At 27.5% G+C, this 16736-nt stretch overlaps 1 protein-coding gene across 1 annotated transcript in view; it reads right to left on the bottom strand.

The window, feature by feature from the left end:
* The window catches only part of LOC113385833 (synaptotagmin-7-like), a 53170-nt gene extending 44151 nt beyond the window's left edge, over positions 1 to 9019 (bottom strand). Inside the window, exons 1-2 of the mRNA XM_026623662.1 lie at positions 8920 to 9019; positions 3339 to 3484 (exon numbers count right to left, since the gene is read on the bottom strand). Of these exons, the coding sequence (XP_026479447.1) occupies positions 3339 to 3484; positions 8920 to 8962 (189 nt within the window). The 5' untranslated portion in view covers positions 8963 to 9019. The remainder of the gene's footprint in view (positions 1 to 3338; positions 3485 to 8919) is intronic.
* Between the last annotated feature and the right edge of the window lie 7717 nt (positions 9020 to 16736).

The following is a 16736-nucleotide window of genomic DNA, read 5'->3' as shown; positions in this document are numbered from 1 at the left end:
CGGTACAGATGGAAATGATAGCAATACTCTTCGAATAACAAAAAATAGACAAAAATTGTGATATCCCAAAATCACCACTAGATTATTTCTGTTTACAACACTAATAAATATAATTATCATGAAGTTAAATACTGAGTCAATTACAAAATCTATTACCAACGTTTCAGATCGGTTCAAATTATCATATCGCAGTGTTTAAAGAATCTAATAGCTGCTTTAAAAGGTATTTCAATTGTTGAATGAAAAGGTGAAGTTCTATGTAAAGTTTTAATGGTATAGATTCAACAAATACTTTACCACTTTGAAGAAAAGTTCCCACAAATAAGTTATCGATCATTAAATAGAATATGATTGTTTGAAAAGTATCATCAAAGAGTGGATCACGGTATTTTAATTATCGTCTGAAATATGTTATGTAAAAGTTATTTAATAGTTTCATAATGAGCTATCTTTAATTAATCAGAAAGTTTACGATAATTATAATGAGTAATGGATGTAGATTAAGAAAGTTGTTGTAAATTTTAAATTACAGAAGATTATGAAATTCAAAGTGAATTCTTGAACAAATATCATTTGAAAAAGTAAACATAAAAAATCTTTGGTATATATTTAGTAATTTTTCTTTTTACTATTATTTTGGCTATCCAAACATATCTACAAGTGTTTAGAGTTCATTTGTCATATATTACATTACTATTTGATATACATGTTGGCAGATTTTAAAATTGTTTTCACAAATAGGCAAGTATATTTTCATAAAATTAAAATTTGAAATAGCAAGTAAATAGAAAATAGTTGTAAAAGTTTGAAACTTGTTATGTGTTGTATTAATATATTGTTTATTAAAAATGTTTTCAATGCAAAATTAATTATTTTCAGCATAGTAGCTCATTATAAAATGAATTAATAACTTGTACCTTAGTTCCTAACAAACTCAAAAAGTGCGGCTGATTATGATCTTATCACGGTGATACTTTTCATGCAATCATTATACATTTTATTATCGATAACGGGTCAATATATAATAAATATTTGCTGAATCATTGAAATTCGTCTCTGAACTATACCTCTTTGTTTAAAAATTCAAGTATCTTTTTAAAGTAGCTTTCAGATTCTTTAAACACTACGATATGGTAATTTTAATGGAGCAGAATCGTTCATGATGAAAGCGATCCTCAAACACTATTCGAATTTTATAATCGATATAATGATTTAAATTTAAAGTAAATAAAATTATTTTTATTGTTTCACTCAAAAGACAATATTAAGAGCTAAAACTTTCAGAGAATTGTTTGTTATCAATTTGGAACCATTCAAGCTCTTGGGAGCAAGGAAATTCTTAAATGTCCATATTAAGAACCACCCTAATATATACATATACATATACATATATATATATATATATATATATATATATAATATATATATATAGAATTTTATGATATGAGTGGAACGAATATTAATTGTTTAATATGAACAAAACAGCACTCAGATTTGTTTAACACAACTTTATTTTATGATTACAGACGTTCGAGACCATGGTGTGTCTCATCTTCAGTGTAATTTCAAAAACAGTTACTTATATACTACACATTCTTTAATAATTTATTTAAATTTCATTTAATTTTGATATACAAAAAACACCAACTATTCCTTGCAATGCTTTGACACAGTACTAAAGAAACATATAACACTTACAGAAATATTCTAGAAAAAATTTGAAAGTACTTATCTAGATGGAGACAGAAGGGTATCATTATAATGTAAACAAAGGAGTGCTATCGCATACAAAAATCGATAAAAATGAAAAAACCAAATTAATTTATTGAAAAGAATAAGATAAATGAAAAAATTTATAAATTATTAATGATGTTTATATAAGTGTCATGTAAAATATTTGTGTCGGTTCTTAGATTTATGCTTTGTTAGTCCCGAACTATAACATTGATTCTGCCATGCTCCGTTTAAATAAGTCTTTCTCATGGAATAAAATTTGGGGATTGTCAAAATCAAACTTAGGTTGTTGTTGATATTAGCATGATCCACAAGTGTACTTTTTAAATTTTTTGTTATCTATTTTTTCACATTGTAATTCATGTTGCCTGAGTCTCTTTTCTAAGTTCTGGCAAAAAAATTAAAGTACACTTGTGAATCATGCTAATATCAACAACCATAAGTTTGATTTTGACAATCCCCAAATTTTATTCCATGAGAAAGACTTATTTAAACGGAGCATGGCAGAATCAATGTTAATAGTTCGGACTAACAATAGCATAAATCTAAGAACCGACACAAATATTTTACATGACACTTATATAAACATCATTAATAATTTATAAATTTTTTCATTTATCTTATTCTTTTCAATAAATTAATTTGTTTTTTCATTTTTATCGATTTTTGTATGCGATACCACTCCTTTTGTTTACATTATAATGATACCCATTCTGTCTCCATCTAGATAAGTACTTCAAATTTGTTTAGAATATTTCTGTAAGTGTTATATGTTTCTTTAGTACTGTGTCAAGCATTGCAAGGAATAGTTGGTGTTTTTTGTATATCAAAAATTAAATGAAATTTAAATAAATTATTAAAGAATGTGTAGTATATAAGTAACTGTTTTTGAAATTACACTGAAGATGAGACACACCATGGTCTCGAAACGTCTGTAATCATAAAATAAAGTTGTGTTAAACAATCTGAGTGCTGTTTTGTTCATATTAAACAATTAATATATATATATAGATACATATATATATATATATATATATATATATATATATATATATGGTGGTTAAAAAATTATTAAAATTTTATATAAATAAAAATCGAAGTTCAGTAGAAGTTTATTTTGAACCTATTATAATTAGAAATTGCTCTTGAACAAGTATTTTGTAATTACTCTAAAACCAACAAAATTTTTCTTTATTAAAGACTAGTTAGTGTAAAATGGTAGTGTTAAAAAATGATTTTGGTTTTTGGAAGGTTTTTGCATATATATTATTAAGATAAACCACATCTAATCTCCACCGATGATGACAAAATTTTATGTCTAAACATTTGAAAAAAAAAATCAATTTGTAAATTTTTGTTTTTTATTTATTTGATCAAAGTATTACGCATAATAACAAAAGTTTCACGCCCAAAATAATATCTTAATAATAATCACGTAGTACGAAGTACTGCATAAATCGAATTAATAAAGCTTAAGCTAAACTTTAATAATTAATAACGTATTTTGTAAAGATGCTTAACTTTGTTGTTTCAGAACTACACAATAATAACTTACGATAATAATTACTTGAAGATAAGTTGTGACAAAACTTTTACCTGATGACCTCCTGAATTTGGCCCCATTGCGCCGCCATTGTTGGCGCTGCCTCCGCTGGCACTCGCGCAGGCACCTTGCACTGATGAATTTGAATTGACACCTTTTGAGTCGCCTCCGAGAGGTGACTTGGCGGGCGTACTCGATCCTGTCGTTCTGGAATAGAAGAATGATTAAATAAAATAGGTGCAAGTAACAAGGTAACTCTCTAATCATATGTTACTATAATAATATCATAATTCATGGAAAGAAATCTTTTCATGTGCCGTATGCGTCATGGGAAACAAATTGATTTTGTTTAACTCATTTATAGGTTTTTATAAAATAATGCTCAGCTTCTAAAGTTTAAAACTTTGCTCCATGTGAGTATTCTTATACGTTGGTGAAATCTTATATAGAAAAATGGAGCTCTCGATCAAATGATCCGGTAAAACTCGAAAACGGCTTAACCGATTAGGCCAGTCTTAGTCTTGAAAAATTCGTGCTAATTAGTAGATTGTCGAAAAGGTGAGATATTATTTCAAAATCGCGTAGATACTTTACATCTTTAATTTGAAATTTTTTGTAGAAGCGTAATTTAAATAAAACAATGGACGGTGGCTAATACGTGAAATGTCAAACGTTTTTGACAGATGATGTTCAATTACTTTTAATAGGATGTTTTACGTGAATATTATTTAATTATGAATAAATTGTGGTAAGTAGTTTGGTTTGTAGTTTTATTTATACACTAAAACGTTTTTAAACAGGCCGTAAGTGTTACTAGAAACTCAATATCAACTTTTTTGAAATGTTAATATGAAAATGTACTTTTAGGCATATTTTTCTCAAACACGGTGCTCGAAAAGATCTAATTTGTATAATTATATACTCATTGGTATTTATGAAACATTTTCTATGTTAAATTATTTTTTATTTATGTTATTTAAATTCAGAACCTAAATTTGGTATCGATCAAATGGACATTTTGTCAAATAACATTTTCCCAGTTATAATTTCCCAAAATTTATCGAAGAATAGATAGTAATATATAAAGGTCCGGGGTTAAAAAAGTCCACCACCGATGTGTCAAAAACCAGTAAAGTTAAACATTGTTTAACAACAATATTTGAAAGTAGAGGGAAAAAGATGTATAACTAACTATAACCTTGATTTGAAGACTTTGCTATCGGGAGATTAACGGTAATCTTTGAAAATCCATAATAAAAGTATTTTTTCCCATTGGTAGATTTTTAGCATTAGTTAAAAATGTAATTATTTTGTAAAATCCTTTAAAATTAATATAAGACTTCAAACCCGTTTGCCACCTGGCCGTTTCAAGTTACCCCGCCTATAGGGTAAAAAGGTCTAGATAACAAATTTTTGAAAGACATGAAAAAGCACATTTCTTCAGTGATAAAGTAGAAGGCAGTTTTACTGAACGTAGTCAGATAATTAATTCTTTGAAATTTGTTATTTGTTGTGATATAATTGTTATGGTTTTCACAATATAGTTCATATTTGCTCAAAGTCAAATTGGACCTTTGTGCCTCGCCCTGCACTACATATATAATTTTTATTAAATTTACTTTAATTCATCGAGTGTTACTGGAAATTTTTCAAAAAGCAGGTCAAAGAAGAAATACTTAATTCTTTTCTTATCTCTCCTCGCAGAAATTTGAAAATTTTGTATAAGTTCAGTGGCATTATTTACAATTATACACAAAATTCAGAATCCAAAAGATATTTGAAAAACTTGAAACGTAATCAATAAGTCGAAAGACCAAAAATGACTTGGATTGGATTATACCATGTTTTCTATAGAAAGTGTATAAAACTTCCAGTTTTATTGTGTTGACAAAATATATCCAAACTAATGGAATTTGTTGTTTTTATAATACCTCATTGCATATAGCCTTGAAACAACACATCCATATACACTTAAAGTATTAATATTTTTGATTCTCTAGAAATTGTTTAGAATATACCTTACTTAGCAAAACAACGTTTGCCGGGTCAGCTAGTATCTAATACTTTCGATGTACCTACGCTTATCACGAAACGAAAACAAAGCTTCAAAAATGAAATGATTTTTTCATTATACAGTCAACCCTCTGTTAACGCGGCAAGTGCGTACCGTGCAGTATGGGCATTGTGCTATAAAAAACCCTTATTTAACATACAATTCAGGCTAATTCGTAGTGCGTTCTATGGAAACTTATATAGTGCATTATGGAAACCGTGCTATGATAGACTCAGAGTTAGTTCAAATCGCACCATTTTTATCGTGCTGTATGGAGATCAAGAAATACAACTTGAATAATACGGACGAAATAACATGTATGATAAAGGCGCCTTATTCAAAAATTGGCGCGACGCAGTATGTAGTCAGTTTAAACGTGTTCTTAGACAGCTATTGTACAGCCAGATATGTCTTAAAGATAAATGTCGCTAACAAAACTAATAGCATTTTGAAGTTCCTAAAATCATTCATAGGTTGCGCAAGGAACTTACGGGCCGTTGAATAAAAACCGTATAATAAGTCCGTGTAGTCGGAGGGATATCAGATTTTATCTCCGCGTAGTATGGGAATCATCTACGCAGAGTGCCGTGTTAAAGGAGGGTTGACTGTATTTGTTTTCATATTCATATTTTTATATTCATATTTACATGCAGCTATACATACGACAGGCAATTTTCACTTGAGATCATATTTAAAATAAATATGATGAATATGACCTTGAGTGGAAATTTGACATCAAAGCTGCCCGATGTCGTCGTCCTGCTGAGATGGAACCAGCAAACCCACAAATAGTTTGGGCTAGCCAACGTTGAAACTGATTACGCCACAGCATGGCCCAAGGTTAAAAAATGTGAAATAATATTTTCAATGTGGGTGGAAAATTCTAATAGTAGCATTTGACATTTGACATTCTATTACTCTATGGGCAAATTCTATTACTAGTACGAAATGAAAAATAAATATCGTAAAAATTATTCTAACCACAATTTGGTATCAAAATATTTGCGTCAATCACAAGCGTTTGTGTATGAATTTGAAAGAGTTGTCAACAGAATTGTTTCTCGAAAATCTACAAAATGGATTTTTTAAAAATCCTACACATATATAATTTACAACAGGAGCTTTTTCTACACTTAGTGTTTCAAGCATAGCGAAGAAAAGTTTTTATCATATTTGACTACAAAATTTTTGAAATATACAAATATATTATATATATATACTAAATTTATAAAATATTTATGAAAAATGAATCTAACAAAATGTGATTCCAAGAAAAACTTACTATTAGTTAAAAAATGATATATTACTTATTAAAAAATCCCGAAATATATATTAATTATTTAAAAGAAAAATCAAGCTAACAAAATAATTGTAAGTTTTGAGTCGCAATATTTGGGGATTTGTAAATTTAAAAAAAAATATGTTCTAATATAACATCTAATTCCTTTTTCAGTATCATCTATGTCGTGTAAAAATATTAAAAGAATTAAATAAGATGTAAACGAATAAGATGTAAACATTTTAAAAATGTATCACTTATAGTTTTGTAATCTTCAATATTACACAAATAATAAAGTAGTTTTTGCAATAATGATTTTTTTATAGTTTTAAATAATAATTATAAAAGGGAAAACTTTCAATTCTGCATGTAAATTATGTTATTTTTGTATTGGTTTGGATCCTTAAAATTGCAGAATATTAAACTTAAACATTTTCAATGACTAAACAATTTTTGATAAAGAATGTTTATATATATGCCCATTTTAGGGCAAACAAATGACCAGATTTGTCAAAATCCAATCTGTATAACAAAAAGTAGAAAGACAAGACTTGTATTGCAGAGCAAATATACCTATTTTTGTTCTCTTGACAACATTAAGATAAATCGAATAACTTAGGCTTTCTTCTGTAAATGTGACAGGACAATTGTGTCAAAAGATACAAGCATTTACACTAATAGATCCCGGATTTTTTTCTATCCATTATACAAACAAAATGATCTTTCAAAGTTAGAATACAAAAATACAGTAAATATTCTTCAGTTACAATATTAAATCCTGCGGGAAGTAAATTAAATCCTTGAACATGATTTGAAAAGGCATTATTCAAATAGAAAAAATCATTTTAACCTGGAGCCATCTGCCAAAATTATTGTAACAATATTATTAAGCCCCCAAATATATATACGTATGTATTACATACGTATATCAATATGTATGTAAGGTGAAAAGATGATAAAATATTAATATTAGGTATTTTAAGGATCCATATGAAGCAAATACTTAAAACTATTATTCATTTTTCACTGAAGTTTACAAAATATTAGTCAAAACCATTCTCAAGTTACATATTTTAAACACAATTAGAAAAAAACTGAATAGATGATTATAACAGTTTGAGAATATTAGAAACAATGAATTATCAAATGTTTCGGAGTGACTAGAAACATTAGAAAAATATAAAATTAGCAACTTCGTTTACGAAAAATAATATGTATATTTAAATATTGATGTGCGACAACTATTTCATACTGCATCCAAAATTAAATGGGTTAAAAAAATTACTGAGTAAATAAAATTATTATAAAAAAAGTTATTATTTAAATAAAATATTATTAACTGTCCGTAGGGTAAGTTATTGTAATAGGCCGAAAATCGAAATTGAAAATTTCAATATTTTTCGACGTTTTGAAAGTTTCTGATCATTTTGGCATACCTCAGAAAAAATGGATGTGTGTGTGTATGTATGTATGGATACAATTTTTCGTCCACATTTTCGGGCGCACGAATCGACCGATTTGAATGATTCAAAAAACATTCAATTCATATTTATAAGGAGTTGTGCTGATTAGTTTTTGCCAAAGGCAGGTCCAGCAGTTACGGAGATAAAGAGCAAAGAGTGCAGAAAATAAAAATCGAGTTTTTGAAAGAACGGAGCATCCGATTTGAATGATCAAAAAAACATTCAATTAGTAATGATTGGGAGAAGTGGTTATAAGTTTTTGGCAAACGCAGGCCTAGCCATTTCTGAAACACAAAGCTGTGCAAAAAATGGCAGTTTTTGAGAGAACTAAGCGGCCGATTTGAATGATTCAAAAAACTTTCTGCTTGTTTTAACAAAATAATTGATTTTGGAAAAAAAAATTTGTTTCATATCGAAAATAATTCAGATTTTAATCGTAATTCTGACTAAAGTTCTAATGTAATTTAAACAAATATGTTTAACTTTGCAATTCAGTTTATAAAATTCTTATAAATATTCGACAATGTTACAATATTTAAAATAATCTATTTGAAAACATTCAATATTTTTCGAACATTTTGTTACGGTACGGGAAGTTCCAGCAATTTGCCTTAAGGCACGATGCCATACACCCCACTAGTTTCTAATTGATTTTCTTATATGTAAGTGATTAAATGAAATAAGAATTTAAAATAATATATTTGTCTACAAATTGTAGAATTACAGTATGTTATCACTATGAAATTATTTGCATAAAATTTAATTTGACGTGAAAATGTGTATCAATAATTGTGTGCTGATTGTGAATATCCAACATGTGAATCCATCAATTTATAATATAAATTACCTTTAAATATTATCAAGGCTTGCGTCAATTTGTCAACAGACATGACTCATGTCACATGAAGCACATGTCTATAAAATTGTAAATTTTTCCTCTGCCAAAAGTACATTCTTAATTGAAGGCTAAATATATAAATTTGTATAAATGAATTCTATAATTTTGTAATAATTATTACTGGTTGTGCCACGAAGGCAATCTAGATTTATAATTGATCTCTAAAGATTTTCTTTCTTACTAGTGCAATTTTCACAAATGCTAAAGAACAAAATTAATGGCGGCTACGTAGGTTTAGTAAAAATACAAGTAAAATATCTGTGTTAGGCAGTTGTAAATAATCCTCACTCATATTCACTCATATTCAATAACACTTCACTATGCACTAACTTAATCGTTTAATCAACTTTAGAAATATTAGAATAATCATTGCACAAATACAAAACAATACTGACAATTATGGCGTCACCCTAGACAATTAATAGGCGTCACTTTGCAAACAGGCCCGCCACAAAAATGATGGGCCTCAGGCGGGAGCGTTAGTGGAATGAGTGCGAAGTAAGCTATTTTGTTTAGCGCGTAATTTAAATGTTCCAGTTTGAATTTAATCCTGCATTATAAGTGGAAAATTTTGCACTAGTTTTTTGGAAATGGAAATGGAGGAAACTATTGACTAAATGAGAATTTACTATTTTTCACATAGTTCATATTGAAATTGTATACAACTACCATGCAAATAATTGCTTTATTAGAAATACTAGTATTTGTGTAATTTGACTAGGACAACTATATATATATATATATATATATATATATATATATATACATATATATATATTATACTTTGGAATTTTTATTTCCAGTCACGATTCTCTTTGGCGAAGTCCAAACAAAACGCAGCCAAAATAATAATTTTTGCATTCATTCTAGTATTTCAATATACATCTCTTTTCTCTCAATCTCTGGTAATACAAACACAAATACTAGCAGCGGTATAATTATATATATATATATATATATATATATATATATATTTCCAAATATGTGTTTGTCATATATTTTTGAAGATTGAATAAATAATACTTACTCCAATTGCGCCCTGTTTGTGAATTGCCATTGAAGATTAGCCGGATGAAACATGAAACAAATAAATATATTATATTAGTTTAAGTATATATAATTTATAGAAATATACATGCATTTGTGAGCTTAATATATATATATATATATATATATATATATATATATATATTCTGCAAACATTAGTACGCTTTATGGTATTAACGCCAGCAAATATTTGATGTAAATTGTTTGTTGGACTAAATTTAATTATTTGTGTTAGCATAATTAATGTATACACGGATGGGACAGAATACTTTCCAACGACATATTGATTCATGTGTCCTGATATATATATATATATATATATATATATATAGGGATAGTTTTGTCGACGTTGATACCTATTTGAAGTATTTTGCAGCGCAATCGTCAAATTATAAAAATGATTCAATGGATTTTTTTTATTCTATTAGACGTTTCAACACTTTATGTGTGTCATCATTCAGTAATCTAAAAAACATTACATAAATAACTATAGTTGATATTAAATGTAAAAATATAAAATAGAAAAAATTATATACATACCAAACCAGGAAAAACAAAAAAATATACTTTAATTTTGTGTATATATATATAATATATATATATATATATATTTGTATTTTTCCTGGTTAAAAACAGGTCGTGCCGAATGATCTTATAGTCTATTAAATGAACAAAGTGTTTTAGGAGGTCCGTGTTATCAGAGGGCTGTCGCAATTTCAGCTCCAGGAAGTATGAAAACCGCTTTCACAGAGTATTGCGTTATCGGGGGTTGACTGTAGTTAAAATCAAAGCATAGTGTTTTCTGCACAATATCGTTGAAAGTAAACAAGGACGCCAGCAAAGACTATTGTAAGACAAAAAACAAAATGATCGGAGACTAGCTCAGAAATAGAAATTATAGGGAATTGAATTCCTAATCATGGACGTTGATGTTCGATATGTACTTATGTATATTCCATTTCAAAGAATGGAACAGCACCAACAATAATAATAAAATGTGTAGATTTATACACATGCATGCCATGTGAAATAGCATTATGCAGAGTAGCATGAACCGTTATGGTTCCTTGTTAGTTGACATTACTTAATCTTGTAAGCTCTTGAAGATATGATGAATGCAAATTAACATATTAAATATACATGCTAACACTGTGTGCCTGAGGTCCATGAATGTGCAGCACACAGTATGACCGAGTCAAATGAATAAGTTATGGGTTGTTTTAGAGGATATTGATTTAAAATACTAGTATCAAAAATTCCAGCAACAAATAATATAAGGGATTTAAAAACCGAGATTTGCAAATATACTCAACTTATCAAACTTAACAAATCATTGACTTAAATCGATAGTTATGCAGTGCAGTGTTTAACATTCCGTAAAACTTCAAGATCACACTAGTTCTATAGCGGCTCAATTTGTTGAGACATCAGTTTCCAGAAGGCTGAATGAAGATCCCAAAAGACAATATTGAAAATATTTAATTTTTCTATATCTTTGGAGAACTGAGCTAAATTGATGAATCACACATTGGTGCGACAACTATTGGCATACTAAAATTTAGCACAATAGTAGTAATAGGATACAATGATAGTAATTTGCTTCTTATAAGTTCCAATTTTATTTTACGGTTCTTTCATCATGTTAGTTAGTTAGTCAGCATATTATAAAAAATATTTGATCAAAATGTATAAACTGTATATTTAACAAAAAATGTGTGAACTTTAATTAAATAAATGAAATAAAAGTTTATAAGTCGATTTTCCAAATTTAAAATTGTAACTTTAGCTACTAATAAAGTGTATGTAATTATTTTGTTGTTTAAAATCTATACTCATTATTCATTTTTATGAAAGCTGAAAAAACTAAAATCAACAGTTACCGCTGTGATAATAGCTTGTATTCCTGATAAAACAAATCGATCATAATCACATAATAAATTGAGTAATTAATAATTACAATCGTATATTCCGCAAAATCGATAGATTTCCCAACAAAGCAAATCACCCACCGTGAACCCCAATTCAAGTCTGTCGACGACTTATGAATGTTTAAAATCGGTTTGGGACTTTTTTCCGAATACGTGGGCAAAATGCGTAATTTACCATGTCGACACTTACATACTATTTTTCTGAGGTGTTTCAAAGTTATCCGAACGTCTCGAAACATTAAAAGAGCCATCATGTCCTACTTCATCTTTATGAGAAAATCAATATACTTGTGCTCGAGAATGGTAATAAAATATTAATTGAATTGATTGCATCAAAATTTTGATACACGTTTATAGTTTTAATCGCTTCCATAAAGTTTCCACTGAGAAAAACTTCATTAATAACCAATAGCCATTTTTATTCTATCTAGGTTTTTTTATCTTCTATATAGCTAAAATTTGATATATTATATAAATATTTTATATAATTGAATTTTTTGTTTAGAAAATATTAGTAATTTTTTAGAATATTGAGAATTTGTAGTCTTATTATATACATGTATATTTAGAAAATAAAAAAAATTCTAAAAAATTAAATGAACTGAATTATTATTAGTAATAATCATAACCAATGCTAATTAACTCTTAATTTTCTGACATAATTAATAATTAATTCATTGTATTATGTATTATGTATGATAAGTATTATCACTTTATTACCCATTAAAAAATTCATTGTTTAAATAAATATAACGTTGCCTATTAAATAAATTTAAAGTACTGCTGTGAAAAAATTCAAGTTTAAGTTTCAATAAACATCGTTATACGTTACATCAGTCTCTATTAAATTTTCTAAGAAAAAACATCTAAAGCAACTAACTTTTAGAAATTGTTGAAACTTTTTATCCAATTAACTAAAATGTTTTGATAAGAATATATATATATATATATATATATATATATATATATATACAGGGCCGGTCCTGGGGTCCTCAGCGCCCGCATGCAAAATTTGTTCTTGCGCCCCCCCCCCAATAATTTTAACTGTTTTAACAGTTTATCAATAAAAGTATTTAAATATTTACGTACATTTTTTCAATTAATTTTTAATCGTAAGAAACAATTAGTTATAATTTATATAAAATACATGAATTTTAAATTTATTTAGAAAATCGAGGCAATTCGTGGGTTGATTTATTTTTTCAGTATTTACAATATTAAAAAGTGCATCGTAAACTTCTCCTTATTGATATCGTAGAGGCCGAATTGATTCATCATTAGATTCAGAGTATCACAATGTTTTTATGAGTATCAGAGTATCAAATTTTTAACGTATTTTAAAAGTATTGTCCAAAGATCAGTAAAAGATGCAAAGAAATTACTTATTTCCTGAATATTGAAAAAAAATGCAATTGCAAACATTTCCTGAATGCATCTGTATTATTTTTGCATAGTTAATAATTAAATTTAGAGTATGGGCACCACTAGGTATGAAAAAAGCTCAACAATTTTTGTTTCAGTCATTTTTGGATTTTTTCATAACACTAACCACGCATGTCTTCAACGTTCAAAGTTCATCAGATGCGAAACATTTCTAACAAAAGCAAAAGTTACAATTCAATTTCTCGGAATAAACAATCCATTTTCTCAGCACTGACTCCCCATTTTTCATTTTTTCTATTATAATTAATATATATTTCTTTAATAAGTAGCGTTTCAAATAAATCAGCTCGCAATTTTTCATTAATAACGCCCAATAATTAATTTAAACTTTCGTAGGTTTGCGCTTAGGAAATGAACACTAGATAATTTTTTTTCGATTTCACGTTAACTTCAAACGAATAAAAAAATTTAAAAGTACATTAAACAATAAGCAGAACAATAATTTACAAATTTGCGTTATTTGAGTTATTATTTGGTTAATTGTTTCTATTGATATCACATTGCAAACTGAATATGCCTTTTATGACTCATAGTTAAGTTGGATTGTTGATCATAATCTATTAAGTATTCGGGATTTTATATTTAAAAAAATAAAAAATAATATATTATAAATTCCATTTCCGAACCTCGTTTTGGCGCCCCCTAAGGCGTGCGCCCGCATTTTTTTGCATGCATTGCATTCAAGGCAGGACCGGCCCTGTATATATATATATTTATATAACAAGCAATGTTATTATATCGTACATACTATAATGCAAAAAAAAATTAATGAAGCTTAATTAAAAATCTGAAGCGTAAACAATCATTTTTGGGCGCCTATCTCCAAGTATAGTTTTGACCTCCAAACCTCTAGAATAGTTTTTTTTTCTATCGGATAAGAGTAGCAGTTGTGGTTAATGCTAAATTATGATCTATTGCTTTAAAAAGACTTCTTTTAATTCTAAATATGATATAAGATATAGTTTGTAAGAATAAATATATAGAATGCCAGTATGTATCATATAACACCTCTACAAAAATAGTTTGAATTTTTTTGATATTATTAGTATGTAAGTTTTGCCTTGGATTAGATTTAATGATGCTTGATGGATGTAAATATTAAATATATATTATTTTTTAAATTTCAGTAACTTATTTGAGGTTCGGAGATCATCTGACGATGTCTCAATATGCCAGTACTAAATTTGTGAAAATTTCTGATATACCAAAAAGGTTATGAACAAAAGCTTCAACAGGAGATATTATACTTTTATTGTCAAGCGTGTTTTAGAAGAGTTAACTGTATAATTTCCATATAGAAGAACGATGTTAAATTGCGTGACCCAACACATTTTCAACAATGTAATAACCATATATTTAAGCAAATATGCATGCATGCATAATTACAAGCACGTTGGATTATGAAAATTACGGGTTTGTTTGGTTGCTTGTTGCTTGATATATATTTGTATTTAGAAAATAATGATTCGTTGTATTTACAGTCAATTTACACAATGTGTTTTAAATTTCACTTTGCACGTGTTATTGCAAGTAAAAGTACATTCGAGCAAATATTGTGTCTTATAATGAAGCTTTATGAATGAAAGCATTTTTAAAATCTTATCAAAAGTTATTTGAAACGTTTATTAAAAATATTAGAGTTTTCATACACTGTTTTCAATTTCATAACACGATAGGTCAAAAAAATTATTTCGAATTCATTTGAACAAAGACTTAAATTATGAGTATGGATATTGCAAATATCTCTGAAATATAATTAAAATTCGAAATAAACACATTTTATGTATATTCTTCAGTCTCCAAAATTATTAGATTACTAAACAATTTTGTACAATTACATTATTCTGTAGACCACCTTGCTTTTAAAGAGTCAAAAGAAAGTTTATATAATTTTTCATTATCGTGATTTAATATTATTCATATTATACATTCATATATGAACATAGTTATTTATTGATTAATAGTTAAATATAACGTTGCTTATTAAATAGATTTAAAATACTGCAGAAAAAAGTTCAAGTTTAAGTTTAAATAGACATCTTTATGTTACATCAGTCTCATGATTGACATGATTATGTTGTGTTACATATTTCTGAGAACAAAAGTCGTTATAAACCGTTTTGGTGTTCAGTTTATCGTTTTTTAACCAATTTTATGCCTGTCACAACCGTCCTGGGGGTGTTTATTTACTTTTCGCTCGGCTAACTGGTAATTGTAAATAACAAGAAACGCACAATATACCCAGACTCCCTTACTAATGTCTTCTAACTTTAACGTGATAAATAAAAATATCGCTATTCATAATGCACTACTAAAACAACTAATTACAATTTCACAACAAATTTTAATTTTCATAATTTTTTGCCGATATAATATTCACATCACATTTAGTTTAGAGTTGGTACTTAGCTCGTATTTTATATTATTATAATTGCATTTTAAGTCCTTGTGAAGCTACTCTGTGGGCTATGTGAAATCCAAATTAAAAAATAATTGAAAAGGAAATAGAAGATGGTACTTTGTATATACTGCACAGCGAAAAAGATTACTGTGTTTTAAAAAAAATATTACAACGATAAAATAGCTTTGTGCTATTTTCCCTATTTAAAATATATTTCTACAATAATGTATTAAAACAAAGTTCATTTCTCTTTATATCAACTATTCCTACTGTACATAATTTTGTCGATCCATTAGATAATTAAAAATGTATGTATTTGCGTGTTTGTGGGATCTAATAGTAATTACTTAGACTCGCAAGCAAATGATTAGAATAGATCATAACGAACAATTCATAAGCATGAATAGAAGTTTAAAATAAATTGAGAGTTTCCATATAATAGGCCAAATAAATGACAATCTTAATAAATTTAATTAAATTAGTTATCGTAAATTAAATAAATGCATTTTAATATATCTTGGCTAAAGAATAATTAGCCGGGGGGACAGTTAATAGCTGTCCCCGTGTAACTTTGAATACAATTGTTTTCACGTTCGAAAATTCATAGCAGAAACCAATCATTCTTTGAATAATACTTAGAGATTAAGAATTATTTTTAGGATATGAACAAAAAATTATAATTCTTTAAGACCTGCATCATTTACAAAAATTTTCATTAACAGAAGCACACTCAGATTTATTTCAAAATTGTATGTTGAAAAAATATGTATTACGAATTTAAGGGCATTATTTCATTGATTATTTAGTATTTCGTGACCATTTAATGTTAAAAAAATCATTTTTAAATATTGACAAAAAGTCTCATAATTGTATATTAATAAGTTTGACAGATAAATAAAATAGATATTAGATTGCAGTTGGCAAAAATGGGTCAACCCATGATTCTA

This window comes from Ctenocephalides felis, unplaced genomic scaffold, assembly GCF_003426905.1.
Source record: "Ctenocephalides felis isolate EL2017-DRISC unplaced genomic scaffold, ASM342690v1 CF-g0.4_SCAFFOLD_03571, whole genome shotgun sequence".
Classification (NCBI taxonomy): Eukaryota; Metazoa; Arthropoda; class Insecta; order Siphonaptera; family Pulicidae; genus Ctenocephalides; species Ctenocephalides felis.
This window is presented reverse-complemented; position numbering and strand designations above follow the sequence as displayed.